At 41.6% G+C, this 26,365-nt stretch overlaps 1 protein-coding gene across 1 annotated transcript in view; it reads left to right on the top strand.

Annotated features, from left to right (window-relative positions):
* LOC136577884 (dynein axonemal heavy chain 11-like) overlaps positions 1-26,365 on the top strand; it is a 390,521-nt gene that overhangs the window by 42,710 nt on the left and 321,446 nt on the right. The window contains exons 9-13 of the mRNA XM_066577803.1: positions 2,123-2,377; positions 6,106-6,275; positions 11,398-11,617; positions 24,703-24,819; positions 25,299-25,385. Coding sequence (XP_066433900.1) covers positions 2,123-2,377; positions 6,106-6,275; positions 11,398-11,617; positions 24,703-24,819; positions 25,299-25,385 — 849 coding nt within the window. The remainder of the gene's footprint in view (positions 1-2,122; positions 2,378-6,105; positions 6,276-11,397; positions 11,618-24,702; positions 24,820-25,298; positions 25,386-26,365) is intronic.

The following is a 26,365-nucleotide window of genomic DNA, read 5'->3' on the forward strand; positions in this document are numbered from 1 at the left end:
TTAGAAAAGAGGCTACAAGGAAATGTCATGTCTGTGTGTTACATGCACAATCTATTGATTGCAACGGACATTGTCTACTGCTTTGTTTCCCTTGAGTTGATATTGCAGTGGAATTGAATGACTACTACTGGGGCTACCGGTGGCGGGACACCCTGAGAACAGTTACATCTGGAATTGTTTCCTGCACTGAAGGTGGTAGCTATGTAAATAAGAATTGTGATCCTCTAGAGTGGGAAATGCATTAAAGTGACATTGTAACCAAATGAATGCTAAACAATGATGTAGAAATCATTTCATCCATAATATGATGAGTAATAAGAAACCATATTGAGTCCACATAGTTCGTATAAGGTTCTGTACCACAAACTGAGTTCTCCCTTAGAATTATCTCATGGAGCATGTTGCAGTTCTCCATACACCAATGTTTTTGTTTTTTATGTAGTAATATACATGGTTACATTGAATTATGTTGAGATCGTATTTGATACAGATCCCAAATAGTATTGCAAACCTAATTTTCCTGGACAAATTATTCAAAAATCACAGAATGCCAAAAGTTTTTACTGACACATCGGAGGATTCAAAATATAGTGAAACCTCTACAAAGGATTAGCTGTTTGAGAAGGCCGCTCCTTTATCCTGATCAGATTTCCTATGACAGATTTTTTGTTTCATCAAACATTATGCATATTTGCCATCTTCTTTGAGAAGACTATCCCCCTAGAAGATGACTTTTCAATGCAATCTTGAGTCATTGTCCTAAAGAGGTTTCACTGTACGTCTGTCATGGCACGGCTAGCATTAGATTCGGGAGGCGGGTGCAGGTCTGATGTGGATGCTGTGTCATCATAGCACCAATGGGAGACCACATGATGCACCTGTCGGTGTATGTGCCATCTCATTTGGCACTGGGTGCTGAGGGAGCAACATGTCCAGCTTTGATGGTTTGACTGGGGAGACTAGTCAGCCTATCAGTACTGTTGATAGCGTATTTTAACCAGCTTGGATGCCTATTTTATTACTGAGTTCAGTAGTGTATCAGGCTCCTGGTGAACTTCAAAGATTTATGTTTTCTCAGTGCTTTGGTGTGACATTAGTGTGTTTACACTGGTTTAGTGTTTGGTCTGTTTTGTAGTTCCTAGTCTGTTTCACCCGCTCTCCTATCATGGTCTCTCAGACTATCCCTTCTAGGACTCTCCTGGGTACTTTCCAATCTCCTGCATTTCATCTAAGAATATTTTAAGGGAAACCTTATAGCAGGGTCGCCCTTATCAGGGCAGGTGCTCTGTTTGTTAGGCAGGAACTTCCATTTTAAATTCAGGGATAGTATCCTCATCACCTAGTCACCCTGTTGTGTATCCCTTCTCCGACTCATCCATGATTATTTTGGTTCTGGTTCCATCTCGCGCCTTTCTTGTCTGTTTCCTACATGTAGTTCTAGTTTTCCTTTTGTGAGCGTCACTTAGTCTATTGTAACATATCTTACTATCTTCTGCGCTGACAGATCAATACATAATACCTATGTCTCAGATTACTAACATGAAGGTGTTAGTAGTAGTTATTGTGATCTGAAAAATGCTGAGATTTACAATTGCAGTAAACTTCACAAGCTCCTCTAGCTTCCAAAAAAGTCAGATGCATGATTTTTTTTTCTTCTTTTACGAACAATAAAACACTGTCCCTATTTTTACGGACTGTCCAGCCATTTACAGACAATTGGCAGCCAGGATCCCAAAAACATTTGTGTATAGGAGTATTAATATAAATTCAGCTATCTGCCTTCAGATGATCTGTTCTCTTCATATAGAAGGAATTTCCATGCATGCATTTTCGTGGAGTATGGCATCTAGTACAGCCTTTATTATCCTCGTGCAAGGCATTTTAACATATACACCACCAGTGTGTAAAAGCATGAAATACTAATTAATTCAAAGTAGACAGTTTCAGCGTAAAATGCGGTCAGTATCAGTTATGATTGAACACTCCACAACTCTGGAAATTGAATAGTAGTTTTTTTTTCCTGCTCTTTTTCTTTGTAGAGACATTTCTACATTTCTCTCTTTATTGGGAAAAAATAATCACAGTCTTTCACATACAGCTCATTTTTATGTCTTGCATGTAGCTTGATGTTGATGAGATGGAGGAGTTGAAAGAAATGCATGGAGAAATTATGAGAAGGGTGCACTCGACCATTGTTAATGTGAAAGAGTATCAGAGACACTTTAAAAAGTACAGCTATTTGTGGACGGATGATAAAACTGAATTCATGAAGCAGTTCCTTCAGTACGGCCGCTTTCTTAGCGCCGAGGAGATGGAATTGTATGCAGATTATGAACTGCAGGAATGTTCACCGCAGTTAGAACACTTCAAGAAACAGGTAAAGCGCTGCAGAAACAAAATGACTCAATTTGAATTGTCATCCAGTGGAAAATATTATGGCTTCTCGCTGATATACACGGGTAACCGCCGCCCTGAAGCTGAACATCATCTCTCTGTTTTAACTGGAAAACCATCATATACCAAAATGTATATAACCCCTGTTCTTCTGAGTAATTGGTATTAAATGAAGAAGAACAGAGTGAGAAATAGTAAGATGAATGTTGTAGAAGACATTTTTAACCTCGGTTCCAGGAGAACTGTTTGCTACCGTTCATTGTCTCCATAAAGTGAATATTTATAGGGTTATATAGAGATGGAGGTTGCTTAAAGGGAAACTGAAGCCGCGGTACGAACCTTGTCATATGTCTTGTTGGTTTATCTTTAATATACTTGAGGAGTCATTTCATTTCTTCCCTGAAACTCAGCAGATGCTCCATGCTCCCAAATCTTTCCAGGTGTTTTATAGTGTCAAATCAGTTTATGACACCATCAACTATTGGATTTCATGGCATATAAACTGCCTCGTTGCCTGCTTGTATGGTTCAGGATCCAAGAGGGTATGTTTCGTTACACATTGGACAAGGAGCATCATGAAGTCACGCGATGCAGGACCTGTGGGCATCTTGCATCAGTGGAAAATAATAGGAATCCATCTATAGAAAATAACTGATCTTATATGAGGTCTTGTGAAAATGTATATGTGAGTAATGGTGACAAGAACATTTGGTACTTAGCTGTAATTGGGCCCCCATAGAGTTGCATGGGGTAGTACTACACCTCCGATTTCAATGTGGAAGCATATTGAAATATTTCTTAGATTCCGTGCAACTTTAGTATAAAAAAAGTAATGGTATGCTCCATGGAATTGTTACATTCGTGTGGGCTTATAAGCAACAGGCCCACACGAATGTGACCTGAAGACACGGGTTAGGGGAAACTGACCCTGTGCTGCAGGGAAGATAACTTGGCCCTACCTACAAGCAGAGCGATCGCCTCTATAAAGGCAGCTCCATGCTGGAACCTCGGCCCTCGGGTCTCCCTGAAAGGGTGATACTCACAACCAGGTGAAACTGACACATTAAATGCACAACCTCACTTACCACACAACCTCGCACACTAAAGCAGATGATAAAGCTGAATATAAAAGCGAGGGATTAGTTCATACATTGGCCAATGAACTTAAGCTGCAAGGCCGTGACAAGGCTCCCTGTGTCTTGCAGTCCCTACTCTAGCAAAACACAAAACAGGTAGCACAGAACACTACACACACAGCAAGCTGCAAGCTGACCAGACACTACTCACACAGCAAGCTGCAAGCTGAACCAGACATTGCTCACACAGCAGACAAGACTGAGGAAATACAGCTTCCTCAACCCTCACCTGTGCAGGTGTGCTCCTGGAACCCTGTAGAACAACAAACTCCAGCAGCACAACCTAACAGGAATGCTACATTGCTCATAGGGGAGAATACCTCCATACATTAACCACCAAATTGAGCATAATATAGCAACACAGGGAGTCCCTGTGTTATTGTAGTACTGCTCTGCTATGTGCACGAGGCTTTACAAATATAATGTTATAATCTTGTATATCTGACTTTTTACCATATTGTTTACATATCAAAAATGGCTCATCACCACTTTTTCTGCTATGAAATAAACCTGAAGGCATGTGCAGGACTTATAAATATTCTAAATACACTCTTTGTAAAAGAAAAAAAAATTAAAGCCCCTAGAAGGAGTTGTTGTTTTGCTGCAAAACTCGGCATGCAGATACATCTCAGGCAGATATACAAATGATTAGAGTTGTGGTGTGATTACATGAATGGTCTTGCCATATGAGGCCCTAAAAGTGGTTCCACCCTTGGCCTGTAAAAGGCTCTCAGTGGCTACTTGTGTGTAGTGACCTCTGTTTCTGCTTGTGTAGATCTTGTTGACCACTAGACTCCTCTACAATGCAATCCATTTTGTGCTTCTGCGATTTTTTTGCAATGGGTTTTTTAACATGAGAAAGTTCCATTGACATTTGCATTTTAAAAAATGCAGCGATATCACAGCGTTAAAAAAACATTAGTGGGTAGAAGCCCTTACAGAGTTTGAGAGGGGCGCAGTACTAGAATGCAAGAAGCTGCATGGTTGTATAAATGAATTCCCCTCCGTTCTGACCAAGCAATTAGGAGGTGTTGGGACCAGTAGATGTATGAGGGCACACACACAAGGCAACTGGGCTCAGGATGCCCTCGACTGACCACTAGTAGAGAGGAGTGTCTGATCATCCAACAAACACGAGCAGCTCCAACTGTTTTGCTGTCTGCCATCCAGAAACACGTTGCACCATCCTTACAGGTCCCTGTGTCTCTTAGAACAATTTTCGGGCACTTGGCTGACGGATATTTCGTCTCATGGCGCTCATAACGTGTACTGCCCTTGACACCCACCACTATTGCCTCCATTTGCAGTGGTGTCAGTAACGAAAAAAAATTGGACTGCTGCAGAGTGGAACGAGGTTGTCTTCAGTGACGAATCCAGGTTTAGTTTGGGCACTGACTATGGCCTTGTTTGTGTCTGGAGACCTCGGGGTGAACACCTCAATCGTGCCTTTGCTGTAGAGCAGCACACTGCCCCCACTGCTAGTGTGATGGTCTGGGTCCATCTTATATGACAGTTGGTCACTCCTAGTAGTGATACGAGGGACATCATCATCAGCTAAGCGATATGTTCAGGACATCCTGAAGTTTACATGTGTTGTCTCTCATGGCAGGGCCTCCAAGAAGTATTTTCCAGCAGGATAATGCTTGGCGACACACATCATGAGTGTCACAGGAAGGCCTCCACAACATTGTCACAGTTCCGTGACCTGCACAGTCACCATGTTTATCGCCAATAGAACATGTATGGGACCATCTGTGATGCCAACTTTGAAAGCCTACAAGTTTGCACGATCTAGATTCTCAGTTACATCAAATGTGGACTGATATGCTGCAGGATGCCATACGGGGCCCATATGCCTTCATGCCCACCCATTTCACAGCTAGAGGTGGCTCAACAGGGTACTAGAGCCACCCTTGAAGTATTCAGTTTTCTGCAATAAATTATGGCGCTCGAGAACCAATGAGAGCCATCGCTTGCTGGAGGCGGGGTTGACAAACCGCATTACCAGCAAGCGATTTTCTGTTGGCGGCTAAGGACTGAAGCAAGAGCGCCAGAACTCGAGAGTCCACCAGGGGGGACCCAAATGGCACCTGCTAGGTAAGTATGATAAGACATCTCCTGAAAATAAGATCCTGTGCCTCTTTTGGGGCAAAAATTAATATAACACGGTCTTATTTTCGGAGAAACAGGGTAGGTCCTTGTTTTTTTTAACAACGAGTATACTTTTAATTTTATCAGTTTTGTAGAGAACATTAGAGCCCCCAAATCATTCCTGTTATCCTGGCAAATTAGGCTAGTAGGTGTCCCAGAAAGAGATGGAATTTACAATAGAGTGGACTATTCTTCCTGAAGCTTCTGGAGACATAATTGACATTGACATGAGGATGGATTTTGGGGTCCTGTGATCACCCATACCACAAATTCTAAAATAATAAGGGGTAACTCCCTCATTGTTCAGAGTCTCTGCATATATCCTGTAGTAGACAAAGTGTTAATAGTCCATTCCCTGTGTTTGACATCTGATTCCCTGTTTTTTATAGCTATTGTTGAGTGTTGTTTTGTTCTGTTTCATTAGATCAATATTTATGAATCACTTTATGACGAAGTGGGAAAGTTTGAAGATGAAAGGACATTTAATGGGTGGCTTCTTGTAGATATAAAGCCTTATAAAATCTCTTTGATGAACGCCGTGAAGAGATGGAGTTGGATGTTTAAAGAACACTTATTAAATCACGTGATATGCAGGTGACTTACATTTTAGTATATTTTTCTACCCATTTTGGAGTTTAATTCAAGGTGTATAACATGAGGGACATTTATAATAACAATGTTAATTAGTAATGTTTGTAGCAGAAGTGTAACCGTGTTTCTGCTATATAAAATGTCATAGAAACAACATTTTGTGCTCAGTACCAGTCAAAAGTTTGACATACTGTACATTTTCATGCCATGATTTCTCTTGCTGTTTTCTTCGATATTGTAAATTCATATTGAAGACATGAAAACTATGAAACTATGAACACATACGGAAGTAAGTATTAAGCAAAAAAGTGTTACACCAGTATGTTTTATATTTCAGATTCTTTGAATTTGCCCCCTTTTGCTTTGACAGCTGTACATACTCTTGACATTCTCTCAGTCAGCTTCATGAGGTAGTCAACTAGAATGATTTTCAATTGACAGTTATGCCTTGTCAAGAGTTAGTTTGTGGAATTTCTTGCTTTCTTAGGCCTTAGTCAGCCGGGCGTTTTTTCGCGCGATTTGCGGATCGCATGACCGGTGCCCGAAAATCGCCTGAAAATCTGCTCCTAGCCGCGTTTCATTAGAAACGGGCCGGAGCTGTCCAGCGCATTGCATTCAATGGAGCCGGCAATACAGCCCGCTCCATTGAAAGCAATGCGCTGCGGGCGAGTGTGGGATGAATTGTCGGGAAGGGCTTAAATATATAAGCCCTTCCCTGCAATTCATCCAGAAAAGTGTTAAAATAAAAAATATATATATACTTACCTGCTCCCGGCAGCCGGAGTTCCGCGCGGCCGGCCTGCAGTGGGCGAAACTACAGACCATCATTACTTTAAGAAATAAAGGTAATTCAATATGGAAAATTCCAAGAACTTTGAAGGTATCCTCAAATGCAGTCATAAAAACCACAAAATGCTATGATGAAACTGGCTATAAATGCTTCACGAAGATCAAGTACCAGCCACATCTCAACATCAACTGTTCAGAGGAGACTGTGACAATCAGGCCTTTATGGTCGAATTGCTGTAAAGAACTGAGGAACATCAAAAAGAAGATGAGAACTGCTTGGGCCAAAAAACAGAAGGAATGGACATTACAATGGTGGAAATCTGTTCTCTGGTCTGATGAGTCAAAATTTAAGATTTTTGGTTTCCAACAGCCACGCCTTTTGTGAAACACAGAAAAGGGTAAGCAGATGGTTCCTACACATGTGGTTTCCACCATGAATCATAAAGAAGGTGTGAGTGTGTGTGTGTGTGGGGGGGGGGGGGGGGGGGGAAGGGGGGTTGCCAGTGACATTGTTGGTGATTTATTTAAAATTCATGGCATACTCAATCAGCATGGCTACAAGAGCATTCTACAGCGACATGCCATCCCATCTGGTTTGTGCTTAGTGGGACAGCCATCATATTTTTCAACAGGAGAATGACTCCAAACACCCCCCCAACCCATGTAAGGTTTATTTAACCAAAAAGGAGAGTGATGAAATGCTGTGCAAATAACATGGCATCCACAATTACCTGACCTAAACCCAAGAGATGGTTTGGGATGAGTAGGACCACAGAATTAAGGAAAAGCAGCCAACAAGTGCTCAGCACATCTGGGAACTCCTTCAAGAGTGTCGGAAAACCATTCTAAGTGACGACCTCATGAAGCTAATTGAGAGAATGTACAGAGAGTGCAAAGCCATCATCAAAGCAAAAGGTTACTACTTTGAAAAATCTTAAATATATTCTGGTTTAGCACTTTTTTGTTGACTACTTAATTCCAGATGTGTTCCTTCATAATTTTCATGTCTTCAATATGAATCTACTATGTAAAAAAAAACAAAAAAAACAAGATAACCATGGAATGAAAAGATGTGTCCAAACTTTTGACTGATACTGTAAGTCTATCCAGTTCACCCTGTTATCCTGTAATACTGATCCAAAGTAAGGCAACACAACCTCCATGAGGCAGAAGCCAACTTTCCTCATGTTAAAGTGGTTTTCCAGTGAGAATACTACTGATCATACCTCAGGATAGGTAATCAATAGTTGATCGGCTCAGCACTCTGACCAATCAGCTGAATGGGCACATACTGTCAGCGCCGCAAATACACAGAGGTCAGAGCGGAAGCAGGGAACGTCTTCGCGCCGACCTCTGTGTAGTGGCCAGCGCTTGTAACTCCAGGCACGGCACTCATTGAAATCCTAAGGATAGGTCATCAATAGTATTCTCACTGGAAAACCCCTTTAAGGGGAGGGAATAAAATTACTTCCTGACTACAAATCTGGCAATCAGAATACCTGGATCAATGACCCATCTCCAGTAAGCTACTGCATGTAGCTTGTAATTTTATTACACTCAAGAAAAGCATCTGGAGCCTTTTTATGAAATTAAGCAAATTTAAAAAATTAGCTATAAAAACACCCTGTAGAAGAAAGTTCTGTAAACTCACTACTCTTACTATAAAGAAACTCCTTCAATTAAAATGATGAAACCTACTTTTCTCTAGACATAGCAGTTGTGAGAAAAAAAACCTCCAATGTACTTTGGAACTCTTCTCTATTTCTGTGCTATCCATACCGAGTTCTACCCATTGATTATTGTACATAATGACCTGTCAGCCACATTAATGACATGTAAATTGACAATGTAAGCCGATTTGTGAGATGTGGTGATGTGGAATTGAAGACACTTGAAAGAAGAATTTTTAAAGTGCGTATACTAAAAAGTTGCTTTGTTTTTTACATTTTAAAGCCATAGAGTTTAACCCTTTCCAATCTGACGTCTGAAGACATTCTGATTGAAGGCTGCACAGCTCCAATGTTGGAAGACGTCCAGCAGAGTATTCTTACTGTATTACTGGCCGCTTTGTTGTCGGGGGCCTCTCTAGCATGTCCCATACCGCAGTACTGGCTCTAGCCAGCAGATGGCGACATTGTATAATAGCAGAAAGAGAAAGCCCCCCTAGGAAACCCTGAATCCAAAATTGGATTGCAAAGGGTTAAAGTGTACCAAATTTTTCAATTTACTTTTCAGAATAAGCTCTAGTGTGTACATGAGAAATAACACTATTTCTAGCCATTACATGACTTATATTCTGTATTTTCCCCATATATATGATTCTCAAATCTCTCTGGACTGGTGGAAGGAGCCTGGCTGCTGTGCTGTGTTCTATAGACTGTGCAGAGAACTGTAAACTTTGCTTTTCTACTGTTTGTAGCACACAAAGGCATGACATAATCATAGAGGACACTACAGCAGTTCTGAGTAGTGGAGATGTGATTTCAGTAACTAAAACACAGTAAACAGTCACTTAGTGTTAGGTGCAGGCATATCTGTTTAATTTTAGGTAAATAAAATAAATAACAGTTTTGCTAATTATCACATTGACTATCATATAAGCACAAGTTGTTTAAAAAGTTTATATTTCCTGGAAGGTCGTTTCAATGATAGCCTGTATTAATGCAAAATTTCCAGTTAATTTCTAGGTCTGGAGAAACATCCCATCTGCAATGTAATGGTTTACTTTAGACTGGGTTTTTTTGCTTCCAACTCCTTACCCATCCCCGTCCCCACCCCAAGTGCAGCCATGTCACACGGGGGAGGGGGAACGTGGAAGCAAAGCCCCACATACATGCTGCACTCCAGGGGTGGGGGCAAGAGATGAAAGCAAAACGCCATGTAATCTGTCTTAATGGGAGGAGGAGGGCAATGTGTAGCCAGATTACATCGGGCTTCATTAGTTCTTTTACCCCCTGATTGCAGCCACTAGACAGACAAACAGATATTCCCTAACCTGTTCTCACATAATTACATTATTACTTGCTGATTATTTCTCAGTTAGACTCACCATTGTCACACAGAGAAATAGGGCAAGAAAAAATGGTTCGGAACCACCAGGACATGATGATTGTGCATATCACGAGGCCCCTTGGAGACTGCTGGAGAGCAAGCAGCACCTGCGGCCCTCCCTGTATAAGGAGAATAAGGGGGAACATGGGGCCTGGAGCGAGTACTCCAAGTGTTTCTTCATATAAGCACAAGTTGCTCAAAAAGTTTATATTTACCGGAAGGCCCCTTTAACCCCTTGAGTGGCGGGTTTCCTACCACCCTGTCGTGCCCACCAGGGCAGGTTTTTTAAAATGGTCTAATCATTGAATTTCAACTAATTTTGCAGTTGCATCTCAAGAGCCATAACTTTTTCATTTTTCCATTGACATGGCCATATAAGGGCTTGTTTTTTGCGGGACAAGTTGTGATTTTTTAAACAGGGGGGAGGAAAAAAAGAAATGAGGAAAAAAGAAAAAAAGGGGCCATATCATTAAGGGGTTAAATAATGTATAAACTTCCTTCTCTGGGTCATTACGACGCATGGATACCACATGTGTGATTGTATTTTTGATTTTTTACAAAGTAAAGGGAGACAAGTGTTTTTATTATTTTTTTTATAATTTTTTACCTTTTTAAAAAAAAAATTTTTCTTTTTTTTTTTTTTCTTTTGTCCCTTTAGGGGACTTCCACAGCGACCCATCAGGACCCCCTGATCACATTCCGGGGGTCCGATGGTGACAGCCCTTTACATGCTGCAGTGATAGCCCTTTACATGCTGCAGTCACATAGACTGCAGCATGTAAAGGGTTAACACAGCAGAGATCGGAGGTTTTCTCTGATCTCTGCAGTAAGAGCTAGAACCTAGCTGTCCTCTGACAACTAACAACCAGCTCTCCCTGCCACAGAGACCATCGGCATGCTTCTGACAAGCCGATGGTCTCTATGGCAACCTGTAAACAAACCAGTGCAGGAGATTGCCGGCATATCGGCAATATCTTCTGCTGGTTTTTCAAAGCCCTTGCACTGCTCTGTGTGGGTCTGTGCAGGCAGAGCACACTGTCACAGCTTGTGGCATTGTGCTCTGCAGCTCCCATAGTGATACATACCACGGAAATCTTCCGGGCTATGTTGCTATGAGCAGTGGAGCTCGTCCCGGAAAATTTCCGGGCGTGCCACTCAAGGGGTTAATGGTAGCCTTTATTGCGTTAATGCTAAATTTGCAGTTACCTTGTTTAAATTCTAGGTCTACCTTTCTTTGCTAAACTGAAAATGATATGGATTTCTTTTTTCTACATTTCATGCTTAGTGTCAATGAACTTGATGAATTTATTCAACATACCAAGAAAGGCTTGTCCAAGAAAGAGAAGGGTGAAGACTATGTTGTGCTTGTAGAAACTATGGGTTATCTGATGGCAATTCGGGATAGACTGTCCACTGAGGAGCATTTTAGATATCTTAGGTCTACAGCAGACCTCCTTCAAACTTATGGACAGAAACTACCTGACCATATCTCTACAAGGCTAGAAGTAAGTGAGAAGGTTTGCTTCGCAGCATATGAACGATTTCACATTAAAGGGGTTGTCTCGCGGCAGCAAGTGGGGTTATACACTTCTGTATGGCCATATTAATGCACTTTGTAATGTACATCGTGCATTAAATATGAGCCATACAGAAGTTATTTACTTACCTGCTCCGTTGCTAGTGTCCCTGTCGCTATGGATCCGTCTAATTCTGATGTCTTCTTGCTTTTTTAGACGCACTTGCGCTGTGCGGTCTTCTCCCCTTCTGCTCGGTCCAGGCACGAGCGGCGTTCTGGCTCTGCCCCTTCTACGCGTCATCGCGTAGCTCCGCCCCGTCACGTGTGTCGATTCCAGCCAATCAGGAGGCTGGAATCGGCAATGGAACGCACAGAGCCCATGGTGCACCATGGGAGAAGACCCGCGGTGCACCATGGGAGAAAACCGCAGTGCATCCCTGGGAAAGGACCGGCGGCCATCTTGGGAGAAGATTTTTTAAAGTCCTTATTTCGTCGGATCGGTAAATAGCAAGCGGCTTAAAAAACGCTTTACTTTGCGGATTTATGCCAGGGGGGTGACAGGGGGAATGGGGTAAGGTAAAATTTTGAGGTTTGCCGTGAGACAACCCCTTTAAGTTACTATTACTTTTTTACCAAAATAGTTTGTTTCAATACATTGTACCAAGATAATAAAAATACTTTTCAACTTGATTAGATTAAAAATCTGTTGCTATTTTTCATACATATTTTAAAACCTGAAGCAGTTTTTGCCTTTTTATCCTTATTTTCTACTTTAATTCTTTTTTCATGAGTTTATTCTAATAATAATTATACTTTACTTTGAGTCCTTCTGTGTTTAAATCAACCATAGACATGGTATTGTTTTCAGTGGGATCCACCAACAATCCAGAGTTGGTGGGGCCTTTAGACCTCCTCATCCACATTTTTTGTTGGAAAAAGTAAATAAGCAGGATGGAATTTTTCAAGCTAATTGAGAAATGTATTTCCATGAGATAAGCAGTTCTATAGATAATCCTTCTATAGATACCTGAGAATGGCCATTTTCAGGCTGACTGTAATACATTAGATTACTACTGACAAGACCAAAGGAATCTAATATTTTGTCTACAACCCCTTCCCTAAATGTGGATATGTTAATCATCTGCTGAAGCCCCAGGCAATAATACTGTTATCACCATAGTACACTGTAGGTGATCATAGATTTTTCCACCAGTACTACTATAAGAGAAATATAATGCCCAATTAAATGTAATACACGATTGCACTCCAAAGCAGAATCTGCTGTATATGGTGACTCTGTTCTGGTTAACAGATGAAGAGCCAAGCAGGAGATAAGGACAAGAGTTGCCCTAACTAGACAACTGTTATGACCAAACATTGCCTTTGTGCAAGGCATCATCACTTTTATCCCAGTGGTAGCACTAGGGAACTTATATATTTTGTGTTTTATTCCTGCCTGTGTGTTCCACTCTTATTTCTGTCTAATTACCTGAACCTGATTTCCCCTCCTGTATTACCGTACGTCTGTTCTGACTCCTGAATTCTGATCTTGGCTTGCCTGTCTGACTACCCATTTGTCTGCCACCTTATATCCCTGTAGTCCTCCTAGTTCTGACCCTGTTCTATACCTGACTCTAAATCTTCTTTATCCTTTGGCTCTTATGTTCCTCTGACTTCCCGCTAATGACCCCTGGCTTATTTGACTCTGGGAATATTCAGCATTGCATTTCAACCATGCTCGGAGATTGGAATACATAGAAACTAGGACTGGGTAGCGGCGGAATACAGCCAGCCAGGAGTGGGAGGGATATAGCTGGCGGCAGTCACTGCCCAGTACTACAGTCCTGGTTTCTTTGTCTTCCATGCTCTAAGCATGTTGGGAATGCAAGGATAAATATAGTAGTAATAATCTTTATATAGTGCCAATGTATTCCTCAATGCTTTACAAACTGGGAAAAACATGAATATGCCCACCGTTGCCTGTTCGATCCACCAACCAGCAGCTACTCTGGGGTTGCAACCAAAGACCATATCCCGCTTTGAGGGGTTAAAGGGTAAACACCCGCAAGCCCTAGGTGTTGCTAGCCAGACTAGCCAGCGCAGTCTGGTTGGGAATGAGCATTTGCTGGCCAAAATTTCCTCCCTTAATGGCAGCATTACAACAACCCCCTTTTTGGTTCAATAGAGAAGATGCGCCAGGACCAGCAGTGAGCCACTAATACATGGCAACCTATCACTGTGTCTGAATTAAAGCAATTTTTTAGCTAAAATTTCTTATGAGAGTTCTGCATGGAATTGTGGGAAAAGGTGAATCTAAACGGCGAGATGAACACATTCTCTATTTGCTTTTCGAATCAAACATTTTATTATGATCAGTAGGCAACGGTGTAATATTGGCAAAAGCTGTTGGAACAGCTCTTTAATTCTTCCTAGAAATTATAGCTATTTGTTAATTGTTCCTATTGATGTAGTATGGCAAAAAAATAGTCAGTTTCTCTTATTATCCGTCCTACCAAAAAACAAAAAAAAGAGAAATCTTTCAAGATACGTTTACCATACAATACGCTGAAATCATTCATATTCTCAGTGTGATCCAAAGTGTATTTATTCAAAATACCCTTTTCTTCAATCTCATGCTCGTCTCACATGTTTCGCCGGTATTTTAAGTTGATGACAATGCATTCAACACTTTTAAAATGTCACTTTTTTTCCTTTTTTTTCCATCATGAAACATGATAGACAAATTTCAAATGATATGGAAACCAGCTAAGCGGAAAATCCACATGTAATACAAGCATTAAAATTCCCTGGCCTAAATATCCCAGCCCATGGGCACAAACACTAGCTAGCCCTGGAGAGGAGAAGAATACCTCGTTAGGAGCCGGGGTTATTTTACTAATTATTTCAAATTGCTTTAAATTGTATGGGCTCAATTTTACTACTGAGTTAAGCCTTGTGTAAAGCTTTTTTTTGTGGAAATGGAGGAAGGTTTTTGATGTCTAGTTTCTTAGCAAAAATACAGACCTATGCTGTGCGGCTAACTTAGTGACTGACCTTTGAAACTGATTACTTGCTTTTGAATTCAGATCTCTGTCATAGCGATTAAATGCCTCCCTTGAAAACATGTTTCACTATGGTAATATTCTTTCAAAAGGCTGAATTTCCAGGATGGTGATTCCCTGCCTCTCCCAAGCACAATTGTACTGTCTCATTTGTATTCACCTTCAATCGAATGCCAAATGCAAATCATAAAAGGTATAGGCCGAAAATTGCGGCTATAGCAAGAAAAATAGAAAAAAAAGATCATTTTGGAAAGCTATTTTGTGTGTGTATTTATGTATCATATACTAAATCAATATTTATAATAATGTAGCTATTTATTAATATGTATATAAGTACATAAATCAATGTCATATTACAGGGGAGTGGTCTATTGAGGTGAAATTAAAGTAATAAGGGCTCGTTTACACAGGCATTAGACTTAGTTAATCATTTCCATGTCTCTGTTCCATTAGAGGGCCAGAGAAATGGAAATAAAAACGGAATTAAATGGTTCCGTTTTGTTCCCCATTGAGTTTAATGGGTTTTCATTAGAGATGAGCGAGTAGCCAAATGCTCGGGTCCTCGTTATTCGAGTCGAGCTTTTCGTAAAATTCGAGAGCTCTACTCGAGTAACGAACCCCATCGACTACAATGGGAGACTCGAGCATTTTTGTATGTGGGCCGCCGGGTGCCGAGCTTTTTTTTTTTGGTTTTCTCTCTCTCTCTCCCCTGCGGACCAGCCCAAAAATTTGCCGTTGACACACGCGCTGCGTAGTGGCAGGGGGGGGGGGGGGGGGGGGGCAAAATAGGCACGTCACAGCGGGGAGGAGCCAAAAACTGGGGAGGGGTCGAACACAGCATGATGTTCGTTCGAGTAACGAGCACCATCGAGTACGCTAATACTCAAACGAGCATCAAGCTCAGCAGAGTATGTTCGCTCATCTCTAGTTTTCATTAAGAACTGAAATATTTCTGTTTAATTCCATCCTGTTTCATTTCTGTTTTGTTTGAAAAATGGAAATGCAATGGAACAGAATGAAATGGAATTCAATGGAAATATTTCAACTTTTAAAGAAAACCCCTTCAAATCTAGAGTGAAGAGGATCTACAAAGAGGGCTTCATGCCCTGGAGGATCCACTTCAATGGGAGCTGTGCCTAGGCCGCTGCACAATGTATGGAGCTATATCTGCTTCCTGCTCCATACACTGTGACCACGGCCTGGCAAACGGCTGGTTGGCAGGGATCCTGAGAGGCAGACCACTGCTGATCAGTTATTAAGGTCCTATCTTGATGATAGATCATCCATTTTTTATGCTGGTAAACAGCTAGAGTCTCAGTGTATTCCTAGGTGATGCACCCTCATCCTGTGCTCACCTATCTCCTGCTTCTGATAGGTTTCTTACAAGCAGGAGTCAGGGAAGAGCAGTGTGAAGCTACATCTGCAGACAGTGCAAACAGATAGTATAAACAGGCGGTATTAGTCCGGAGGGGGTTATACCTCTGCAGCTAATCATTGTGTGGACTCTATATGTTGGGGGTTACATACAGAGGAACAAGGAAGGTAAGCTTGGTGGGGTGGAGAGGTGTCTGAGAGCTGCCTGCAGGAATTTGATAATGCTATAATCCTGCAGTCCTCAGGAAGTCAGCCGCACAGGGGAGACTGACCTCCTATCTACGCAGGAGAGCATATTCTGGACAGGTAGTCAGACTAAGATGATAAGACACAGTTGCCTATAATGAAATGAAATGGAAGAAACTTAGCTGAGATTAAACAAATTATACTGCTAGAATATTTCTTGTGCATTAACATTAGAAGTCCAAAAATATTTTTGCGTTGTTGGAGTGCTGCTTTTCAGAAGCTAATGCAGTACTGCACACTTCTGAATTAACATAAAAACCTGCATCAAATATTAATTTTCAAAATTTTGCATTAGAGCCCCCTACATTTAGCCTCTTCCTAATCTTTTAAGATTCTAGCAATGCCCCCACCTGCTGGTGTAGTAACGATGGGCTCCTTAAGAGACTCAACAATGCAAAGGAAAGTTGTGGGAGGGTCTCCATGCTGAACTTTTGCATCCGGGCCCACAAGCCTTTAGCTACACCTCTGCTCTACATATATTAGTAAGTTAGTAGAGAGGAAAGGGGACAATTCTATATTTTAACCCTCCATAAAGAACCTAGCTTCAATCCACTATTAGTATATCATTTAGTATATTTTAAGGTCCAGTTTCTAAAGAATAAATGTCTTCTCTGCATAATAAATACATGAGCCTGTCCTTGTCTACTGCTAGAAACAGGCTCATGTCTGTATAATGGGAATACAAAACTGATTCACAAAAGAAAACATTATAATCTTTCCCATATGAAATCTCCAGCCAAACAAAAAAAAGAAAACAAAAACACGAGCAGCAAGTTTACATCCACCTCACAATTTAGAGAGATTATTCAATCTTTTTTTTTGTTTTGTACTAGAAATGTTACATACAACTTTATACATTTACATCACTGTGTAAAAGTTTTGGACCTCCTGCCCGCAGCTATTAGGTTCTATTGAACCTAATAGCTCAATGCTTACGGTGCGGAATTCCGCACTGTAGAATCTCCCGTCCTCACCCGCGGCATGCTCTATTTGTAGTCAATGGAAGCCGTTCGTTCACGCTATCTTACGCTGTAGCACAGCAGAAGATAGCGTGAATCCGCCTACCGCCAGCCGCGTCATATGACGCGGCCGGCGCGTCATGTGATGCTGTGGGTGTGTCATATGACACGGCTGACGCGTCACATGACGCTGCGGCGCGTCACGCGCTCTTTTGCTCATGTGCACCGAAGCGTCATGCGGAACATGGTATTTCGGATCCGGAGGTAAGTATTGGGGTCTCTGGGGGGCGCCGTGACGGGCTCCGCCGCGGAATTCCGCAGCGGAGCCCGTCATGGCCATGTGCAGCCGGCCTTAGGCAGGTGTAGAAAAAATGCTACAAAGTAACAATGCTTTAAAAAATAAAAGTGTTAATGTTTTTTTTAGGTCAATTAACAAAATGCAAAGCGAATGAACAAAAGAGAAATCTAAAATCAATATTTGGTGTGACCGCCCTTTGCCTTCGGAGTAGCATCAGTTCTTCTAGATACACTTGCTTACAGTGTTTGTAGGAACTCGGCAGGGAGGTTGTTCCAGACATCTTGGAGTTCTAACCACAGATCTTCTGTGGATGTAGACTTGCTCAAATCCTTCTGTCTCTTCATGTAATCCCAGACAGACTGGATGATGTTGAGATCAGGGCTCTGTGGGGCCGCATCATCAGTTCTAAGACTCCCTGTTCTTTTTTACGCTAGAGATGGTTGCCAATGACATTGGCTGTATTTTTGAGTTTGTTGTCCTACTGCAGAATAAATTTGTAGACGCCTTCTATTTTTGGGGGAAAAAAAACTAACTTTTTAGCATTTTTTTCCATATCCACCAAAAACTTTTACACAGTACTGAATGTGACTAAAATATTACATATCTATGGCTCTTTCTCCTCTCTATCTCTGTTTCTTTTGTTTCTCTACATTTGAGTTTTACGAAAATATTATTGAAAACTGAAAGCACAGAAGACTTTAAACTGATATCGAATTCTACATTTTTATAGTTAATGAGGCCTGTTTACTGCCGTCCGGGAATGGCATATGTCAGAACTAGCACTTCCAGTTTTTCTGGAATTTCGGATGCAACTTCCTAAACGTTCGTGTGCGTGTACCCGAAGTGTGAAGGAATCCTACTGGGGTTTTTTCATAGGCTCTTCTATAGAAGAGAGGTACCTAATTACTTTTTGCAAAGGTCCACTTGTCTACCTGAGTCTGCCATCAGCTGGAGGTGCAGCAGATCCAAGTAAAAATTGGCTAAATATGTTCTCAGAGGTTTTTTGATGCCAAACAAATACCACAGTGCAACACAAAATATATCCCCAGAGACGCAAAACAAACACCGCAATGCAGAACAAAATATATCTCTAGAAGCACCCTACAAAAATCACAGTGCAGCAGAAAATACCTTCCAAGAAGCGCAAAATAAATACTGCAGTGCAGCACAAAATACTTCCCAAGAGGCACCAAATATCCCAGTGCAGCACAAAATACTTCCCCAGCAGGAGGACTAAGAATCACAGTGCAGAACAAAATATGTTCAGCATGATTACGCAGCATTAGGCCTCGGTCAGACGAGCATTTTTTGCCGCGATTTGCGGATCGCATGACGGATGCGCATCCGCAAATCGCGTGACCAGGGCCGAAAAATCGCCGGAAAAATCTGCTCCTAGCCGCGTTTTCGTTGAAACGGGCCCGATCACAGGAGTGCTGTCCAACCCATTGCAATTCAATGGAGCTGGCAATACAGCCGGCTCCATTGAAAGCAATGGGCTGCCAGCGAGCGCAGGATGAATTTTCGGGAAGGTCTTAAAAATATAAGCCCTTCCCTGAAAATCATCCAAAAATGTGTAAAAATAAAAAAAATACACTACCGTTCAAAAGTTTGGGGTCACCCAAACAATTTTGTGTTTTCCATGAAAAGTCACACTTATTCACCACCATGCGTTGTGAAATGAATAGAAAATAGAGTCAAGACATTGACAAGGTTAGAAATAATGATTTGTATTTGAAATAACATTGTTTTTACATCAAACTTTGCTTTCGTCAAAGAATCCTCCTTTTGCAGCAATTACAGCATTGCACACCTTTGACATTCTAGCTGTTAATTTGTTGAGGTAAGCTTGTGAAATTGCACCCCACGCTTCTAGAAGCATCTCCCACAAGTTGGATTGGTTGGATGGGCACTTCTGGCGTACCATACGGTCAAGCTGCTCCCACAACAGCTCAATGGGGTTCAGATCTGGTGACTGCGCTGGCCACTCCATTACCGATAGAATACCAGCTGCCTGCTTCTGCTGTAAATAGTTCTTGCACAATTTGGAGGTGTGTTTAGGGTCATTGTCCTGTTGTAGGATGAAATTGGTTCCAATGAAGCGCTGTCCACTGGGTATGGCATGGCGTTGCAAAATGGAGTGATAGCCTTCCTTATTCAGAATCCCTTTTACCCTGTACAAATCTCCCACCTTACCAGCACCAAAGCAACCCCAGACCATCACATTACCTCCACCATGCTTAACAGATGGCGTCAGGCATTCTTCCAGCATCTTTTCATTTGTTCTGCGTCTCACAAACGTTCTTCTTTGTGATCCAAACACCTCAAACTTGAATTCATCCGTTCCCCAACACTTTTTTCCAGTCTTCCTCTGTCCAATGTCTGTGTTCTTTTGCCCATCTTAATCTTTTTCTTTTATTGGCCAGTCTCAGATATGGCTTTTTCTTTGCCACTCTGCCCTGAAGCCCAAAATCCCACAGCCGCCTCTTCACTGTAGATGTTGACACTGGTGTTTTGCGGGTACTATTTAATGAAGATGCCAGTTGGGTACCTGTGAGGCGTCTGTTTCTCAAACTAGAGACTCTAATGTGCTTATCTTCTTGCTTAGTTGTGCAACGCGGCCTCCCATTCTTTTTCTACTCTGGTTAGAGCCTGTTTGTGCTGTCCTCTGAAGGGAGTAGTACACACCGTTGTAGGAAATCTTCAATTTCTTAGCAATTTCTCGCATGGAATAGCCTTCATTTCTAAGAACAAGAATAGACTGTCGAGTTTCAGATGAAAGTTCTCTTTTTCTGGCCATTTTGAGCGTTTAATTGACCCCACAAATGTGATGCTCCAGAAACTCAATCTGCTCACAGGAAGGTCAGTTTTGTAGCTTCTGTAACGAGCTAGACTGTTTTCAGATGTGTGAACATGATTGCACAAGGGTTTTCTAATCATCAATTAGCCTTCTGAGCCAATGAGCAAACACATTGTACCATTAGAACACTGGAGTGATAGTTGCTGGAAATGGGCCTCTATTCACCTTTGTAGATATTGCACAAAAAACCAGGCATTTGCAGCTAGAATAGTCATTTACCACATTAGCAATGTATAGAGTGCATTTGTTTAAAGTTAGGACTAGTTTAAAGTTATCTTCATTGAAAAGTACAGTGCTTTACCTTCAAAAATAAGGACATTTCAATGTGACCCCAAACTTTTGAACGGTAGTGTATATATACTCACCTTGTCCCTGCAGCCGGATTTCAGCCACGGACGGCCGGCAGTTCGCCTGAACTGCTCTCTGTAGTATTCAGCAGGCGGGGATTTAAAATCCCCGCCTGCTGAATGGGCTGCCTCTGATTGGTCACAGCCCTCACCAATCAGAGGCAGCTGAATTCATGAATGGGTGAGTGAGTGCTGCCTCTGATTGGCTCAGCGCAGGGACCAATCAGGGGCAGCTCTCAGCTATTGAATGACAGATTTTACACAGATTTTGCTCTAGAATTCACTGCAGATTTCACCTCACTACATCAAACGTGGTGAAATCCTACTGAAAATTTACTGAAAAAACTGACATGCTATGGATTGAAAATTAATGAGCATGTAACCAGTCTTCTAGGTCTGCAAACACAGCCCATCTGAAATGCAATGATTTATTTTACACTGGGTTTTGCTTCCACCACCCCCCCCTCCTCCCCAATTGCAGCCATGTTACATGGGGGGGACTTGAAAGCAAAGCCCCACATAAACTGGCCGCACTTTTAGAGTAGGGGAAAGAGTGGGAAACAAAACCCCATGTAATCTGGGTTAGTGGGGAGATGGGGAGCAAAGTGCAGCCAGATTACATGGAGCTTCATTAGTTCTTTTACCCCCTGATTGCAGCCGCCAGACAGATATTCCCTAGACGGCTCTCACATAATTACATTATTACTTGCTAATTATTTTTCTCTCTTGTCTCTGACTCTCGCTCTACTGACAGTGGAAAAGAAAATGTCACTGACTCACTGTTTTACACACTGTCCGTTTGAGTTACAGTCTGTTACAGAACATCATGCCAGTTAGACTCACCATCACACCACATGGAGAAGCAGGGTCAGAGAAAATGGTCCTGGACCACCAGGATGTGATGATCATGTATATCACGAGGCCCCATGGAGTCTACTGGAGAACAAGCAGCACCTGGGGCCCTCCCTGTATAAGGAGAATAAGGGGGAACATGGGGCCTGGAGTGAGTACTCCAAGTGCTACAATTACATTCCGGCCCTGGAAGTATCACTGTTGCATCAGTTTCCGTATGTTTCAGAAATAAAAAAGACCTTAAGGCCTCCCTCACACAGGGCGCTTGCAGAAACACAGCATTTTTCAACGCTGCGTTTTCTGCAGATTCCACCTGTTTTCAGCAACGCTGGCATACTTTATGCCAGCGTTTTGGCTGCGTTTTCAGCTCGGCTGAAAACGCAGCCAAGGATGCTGAAAAGAAAAAAAGAAAGTAATACTCACCTAACCGCTACGGTCCGGCGCGCTCGATGCCCAATCACAGCCCTTCATTGACTGTCTCAGCCAATCAGTGCCGGCAAGCTCTGATTGGCTGAGACAGTCAATGAAGGGCTGTGATTGGGCATCGAGCCAGTGCCAACAACCAATCACAGCACTCTGTTGCTGGAGGCGGGGTTCTCAAACCTTGCCTACGGCAATAGACTTGTGAGTACAGGGGAAACCCGGATCAGCGCCAGAGACCAGCGGCCCCGACGCGGACCGCAGCGGCTAGGTGAGTATTACTTTCTTTTTTTCTCTATCTAGCCTAGCTGGGACTGATTTTCGGGGCAGGGCTTCTATTGCAAGCCCTCCCCCGAAAATCAGTGAGTGGTTAACGCTGCCAAAAATGCGGCACCAAGTGTTGCCGCGTTTTCATCAGTGCTGAAAATGCCCCAAAATAGAACATGCATCGCTGTCAAAGCGCAGCATTGGAAGGCGCTGCATTTTCAGCCCTGTGTGAGCAGCCCCATTGAAATGAATGGGAGCTTGTACAGCGTTTAGCGCTGGGCTAAAAAGGCAGCACTAAACGCTGTACAAAAGACCCTGTGTGAGGGAGGCCTAAGGATGGGACATAGCTAGTACTGGGACTCAACAATAAATGTGTGTCTAATTAAAGACAGAGCAGCAGGAAAAAACTCCTGCCACAGCCAGATATATTACAACTAGGACCCAGATTTGTGAGGAGGAGGAGGGTAAATAACCAATCTTCTGGGGCACATACAAATAACATTAAAGGGATCCTGTCATTAGGTTCATGATGTCCGATCAATGGACAGCATAAACATGAGACAGGTATGCCTGTAGGCCCCATGCTGTGGTGGTTAAGAATAAATACACTTTGAAGTTTGAGCTCCGAGTCAATGGGGTGGACGGGGCTGGCCTCTCCTCGCCTGCTGCATGCGGAGTGACAGCTCTCTTCCACAAGCAGAGAGAGGAACTGTCTGTCCTCTTGCAGCAGGTGGGGAGAAGCCTGCGCGGCCCGCCTCCGTGACTCGGAGCTCAACTATGAGTCAACTCTTCAATAATCAGAATCTTTATTTCTATAGCGCCAACATATTCCACGGTGCTTTACAACTGGAGGAATAATAAATAAGTAGAGTGAAATGTTATGAAAACAAATGGACAAAAAAAGAGAGGTTCCTGACCAAAAGAGCTCCCAATAGAGATGATTTATTTTTATACATTGTAGTTTTACTTGTATCAAAGGAAAAGCAGAAAAAAATAGGAGAGTATTAGCATTTTATTTTTTGTGTATTTCTCTGTTTATTGTTCTTTTTTTAACCCCTTCCTGCACTTTTATGTAAAAGTACATTGATGTATGTCAAGGTGATTGTGTGGTCACTGCCACTGAAAACTCTAATCCCAGCAGTTAATCCTTTTAGCTGCGATCACCAGTCATGGCGACAGATCACCAAGGCTGGCAATACTATGGAGACAGCCGGGGACCAAAGAAAGGACCTTAGTGTTGTCTCTTATAAAAGCCTGTTTGGGCAGAACGAGTAGTATGCCTAAACGGGTGCATATTTCTATGTACAGGCATAATTTATTGACCTACATATGTGTTCTGCATGTTTCAATTAAAAAATGACGTTGATTGAAAATACCTTTATAGGATTTATAAAAAATAAACATTGTTAAGAAAAAAACTGCCTAAAAGCATGAAATAAAAAGTGGCAAAAAATTTTCAGAATATTTACTTGTCTCTAAAAGGGTGAGTTCACACTAGCGATCCTGTTTTACAAAAAACGGAGCCGTACAAAATGGAAATGAACAGGAAACATTCTTTTTTGTCTTTTTGACAGATCCTTCAAATTTCCGTTCATTTTCCCTTCCATTTTTCAGCATTTTAAACAGATCCATTTTTTTTTACTGCTCGTCGTTTATCTTCCTCTCCCTCCCATTATTTCCGCATGCCTCCTGCCCTCTGTGCATGTCCAGAAATAAAACCCAATACAGAGACAGAAGGAAAACGTCTGAAAACGGATTGCATTCCATTTTTTCCAGTCTCCGATTAACTGCAATGTAAAAAAAAACTCATTTTGTTTTTGTTCCATTTTTTGAACTGGAAACAAAATCGCAACAGCCTGCACTTTTTTTCTCCAGTGTGAAAACCGAAAACAGAAACATTTGCGAAACATTGAAACTGAAGGTATTCAATTTCAATGCATTTCTACAGCCAGGAAAATTGAAATGTTTTCTTTTCATTTTGCTGCTCCCACAACGGAACAGCTAGACGGAAAGCATAAATGCTAGTGTAAAATGGCCCTAACCTTTATGTATTCCACATGCTACATGTAGAAAACACAACTTGTCCCACAAAAAATCAAGCCCCTATATTTGCTGCATTGATTTGAAAAAAAAAAGTTTTTAGTTTTGGGATGGGGAGATGAAAAATCCCCAAATTTGTCCTGAAGAGTTTAAAGGATCTAACATCCATCCTTAATAACAGAAACATTTTTTAAATCAATTTTTACTATTTTTTTTTTGTGGGAAAAAAAAAAATATTCCATTTTTTTAAAAATCCAATATGTAGCATATACGGCTGTAATTTTCAGGCCACATTATTGATTCTGAGTATAGAATAGACGGAGGTGAACTATCTGCTTCTTTCCTTTCTTAGGAATTGCCAGAGAGGTGGAAAAATCTCCAAAAGATTGCATTCATAGTAAAGCATGAAGTGTCTCCTCTGCAGGCAAATGAAGTATCTGTTATCAGGAGGAAATGTGTCCTTTTCGAGGTGAGATCAGTTCTGTTCTCTGAAGCAAATGATTTTTCTCTTTTTGTTCCGATAACAGGCTGCAGCTAAGCTTCACTGAACTGAGAAATTGTAAACTCTTAGAAAAAAGGGTGTCTAAAGATAACAATTCAATGTTTCTTGGTAATGCACTCTGGATGGATCTGATAATTTAAAGCCCACTTCAGTAAAATGCTAGTGAAGCCCGCGTGTCTTTTATCTTCAATTATGTCTAATCTTTTTCCAATTCAAACACTGCATAACTCTTGTAAGATCAAAATATAGATTTTAAATGTTTTCATTCTAGTTGGAGAGCCTCACCTGCAGGATCCGTGTCATTAAAATGCAATTAGTTTCCAAATGATTTTTAACGTGTGCCAAGGAGAGAAAAGTATTTGATTTACAAGATGCTAAATTTTGGGTTGATATAGTGATTACAGATTGTGTCACTGAAACGTTTTTGTTTTTTTTTCCCCACCCAGGTTAAGCAGCATGAATTTAGAAATCGGTTTAAAAATGAAATAATCTTTAAATTTAATGCAGAAGATCCGTACAAACATTTAGACAAGGTATCACTTCTGATTTCTTTTATGTAGAAGAAAATGCAAATTTTAAAATGTTCATGGAGTAAAGAATTATCTGTATCCATGGCAAGGAAACATAGAGCACATGCTTTTTGTAATCTTAATTTGGTTGGAAGATATGCAGTAACAGGCGTCTTTATAGGAGTCGGCACTCAGATTTCCTGATACAGAGCTCCAAATCACCTGCGTGAAATTAGAGGTCAAAGGCAATATTCCGACTACTTGTATCCGCCATAAACACATATAAGAAAATGGTAAATGTAGAAACTATAAATTGTCCCCCCAAAAATAAAACCCATATTGCTGCATTGATGCAAAAGTTTTTTTTTTAAGTTATTCGTTCTCGAATGGCATGATGAAAAATCCCAAATTTGTTTTTGGTCCTGAAGGCCAGGCCTGATCACCTATATTTTTTTACTAGTTATAACCAGATAGTGAAGCATATTCAATTTCTTTAATCTGTTTTTTATTTTCTGATTTTTTTTTTTATTCTATTTTTGGATATGATTATGTCGGCGGCCATCTTGCCTGAGCTGCAGTTAACAGCATTTAGAGATATGCTTTACAGTAGCCTCAAGGGACATAGGCATTATAGACAGGAGCTGACTTCTGTAGGAAAGTGTTTTAGATGTGCTCTATGATGTGTGCTTAAGTCATTGTGCAAGGAGGGGAGGAGGTGACATCACTTATTGTGTCCGATGGCAAGCCGTGAGGACTATGCGCAGCAGCGAACCTGGGAGTGGAGGGATCCGCGTGGACACCGCTGCCGGGGAAATGCAGATAATCAGGGTCACTGGCCGCGGCAGTGCTGGATTCCATGCTGGATTCCCTGCACGGACTTCGCGTGTGCCATGGACATGAGGCCCTAGTATTCTCCGGGCATTCCGAAAACAGTACCCACAGAAGTTAGATGATGGTCTGACTGGCTTCATTCAAAAAAATTGGTCATCATAGTAAGACAACTA

The sequence above is a fragment of the Eleutherodactylus coqui genome, chromosome 8, assembly GCF_035609145.1.
Source record: "Eleutherodactylus coqui strain aEleCoq1 chromosome 8, aEleCoq1.hap1, whole genome shotgun sequence".
Classification (NCBI taxonomy): Eukaryota; Metazoa; Chordata; class Amphibia; order Anura; family Eleutherodactylidae; genus Eleutherodactylus; species Eleutherodactylus coqui.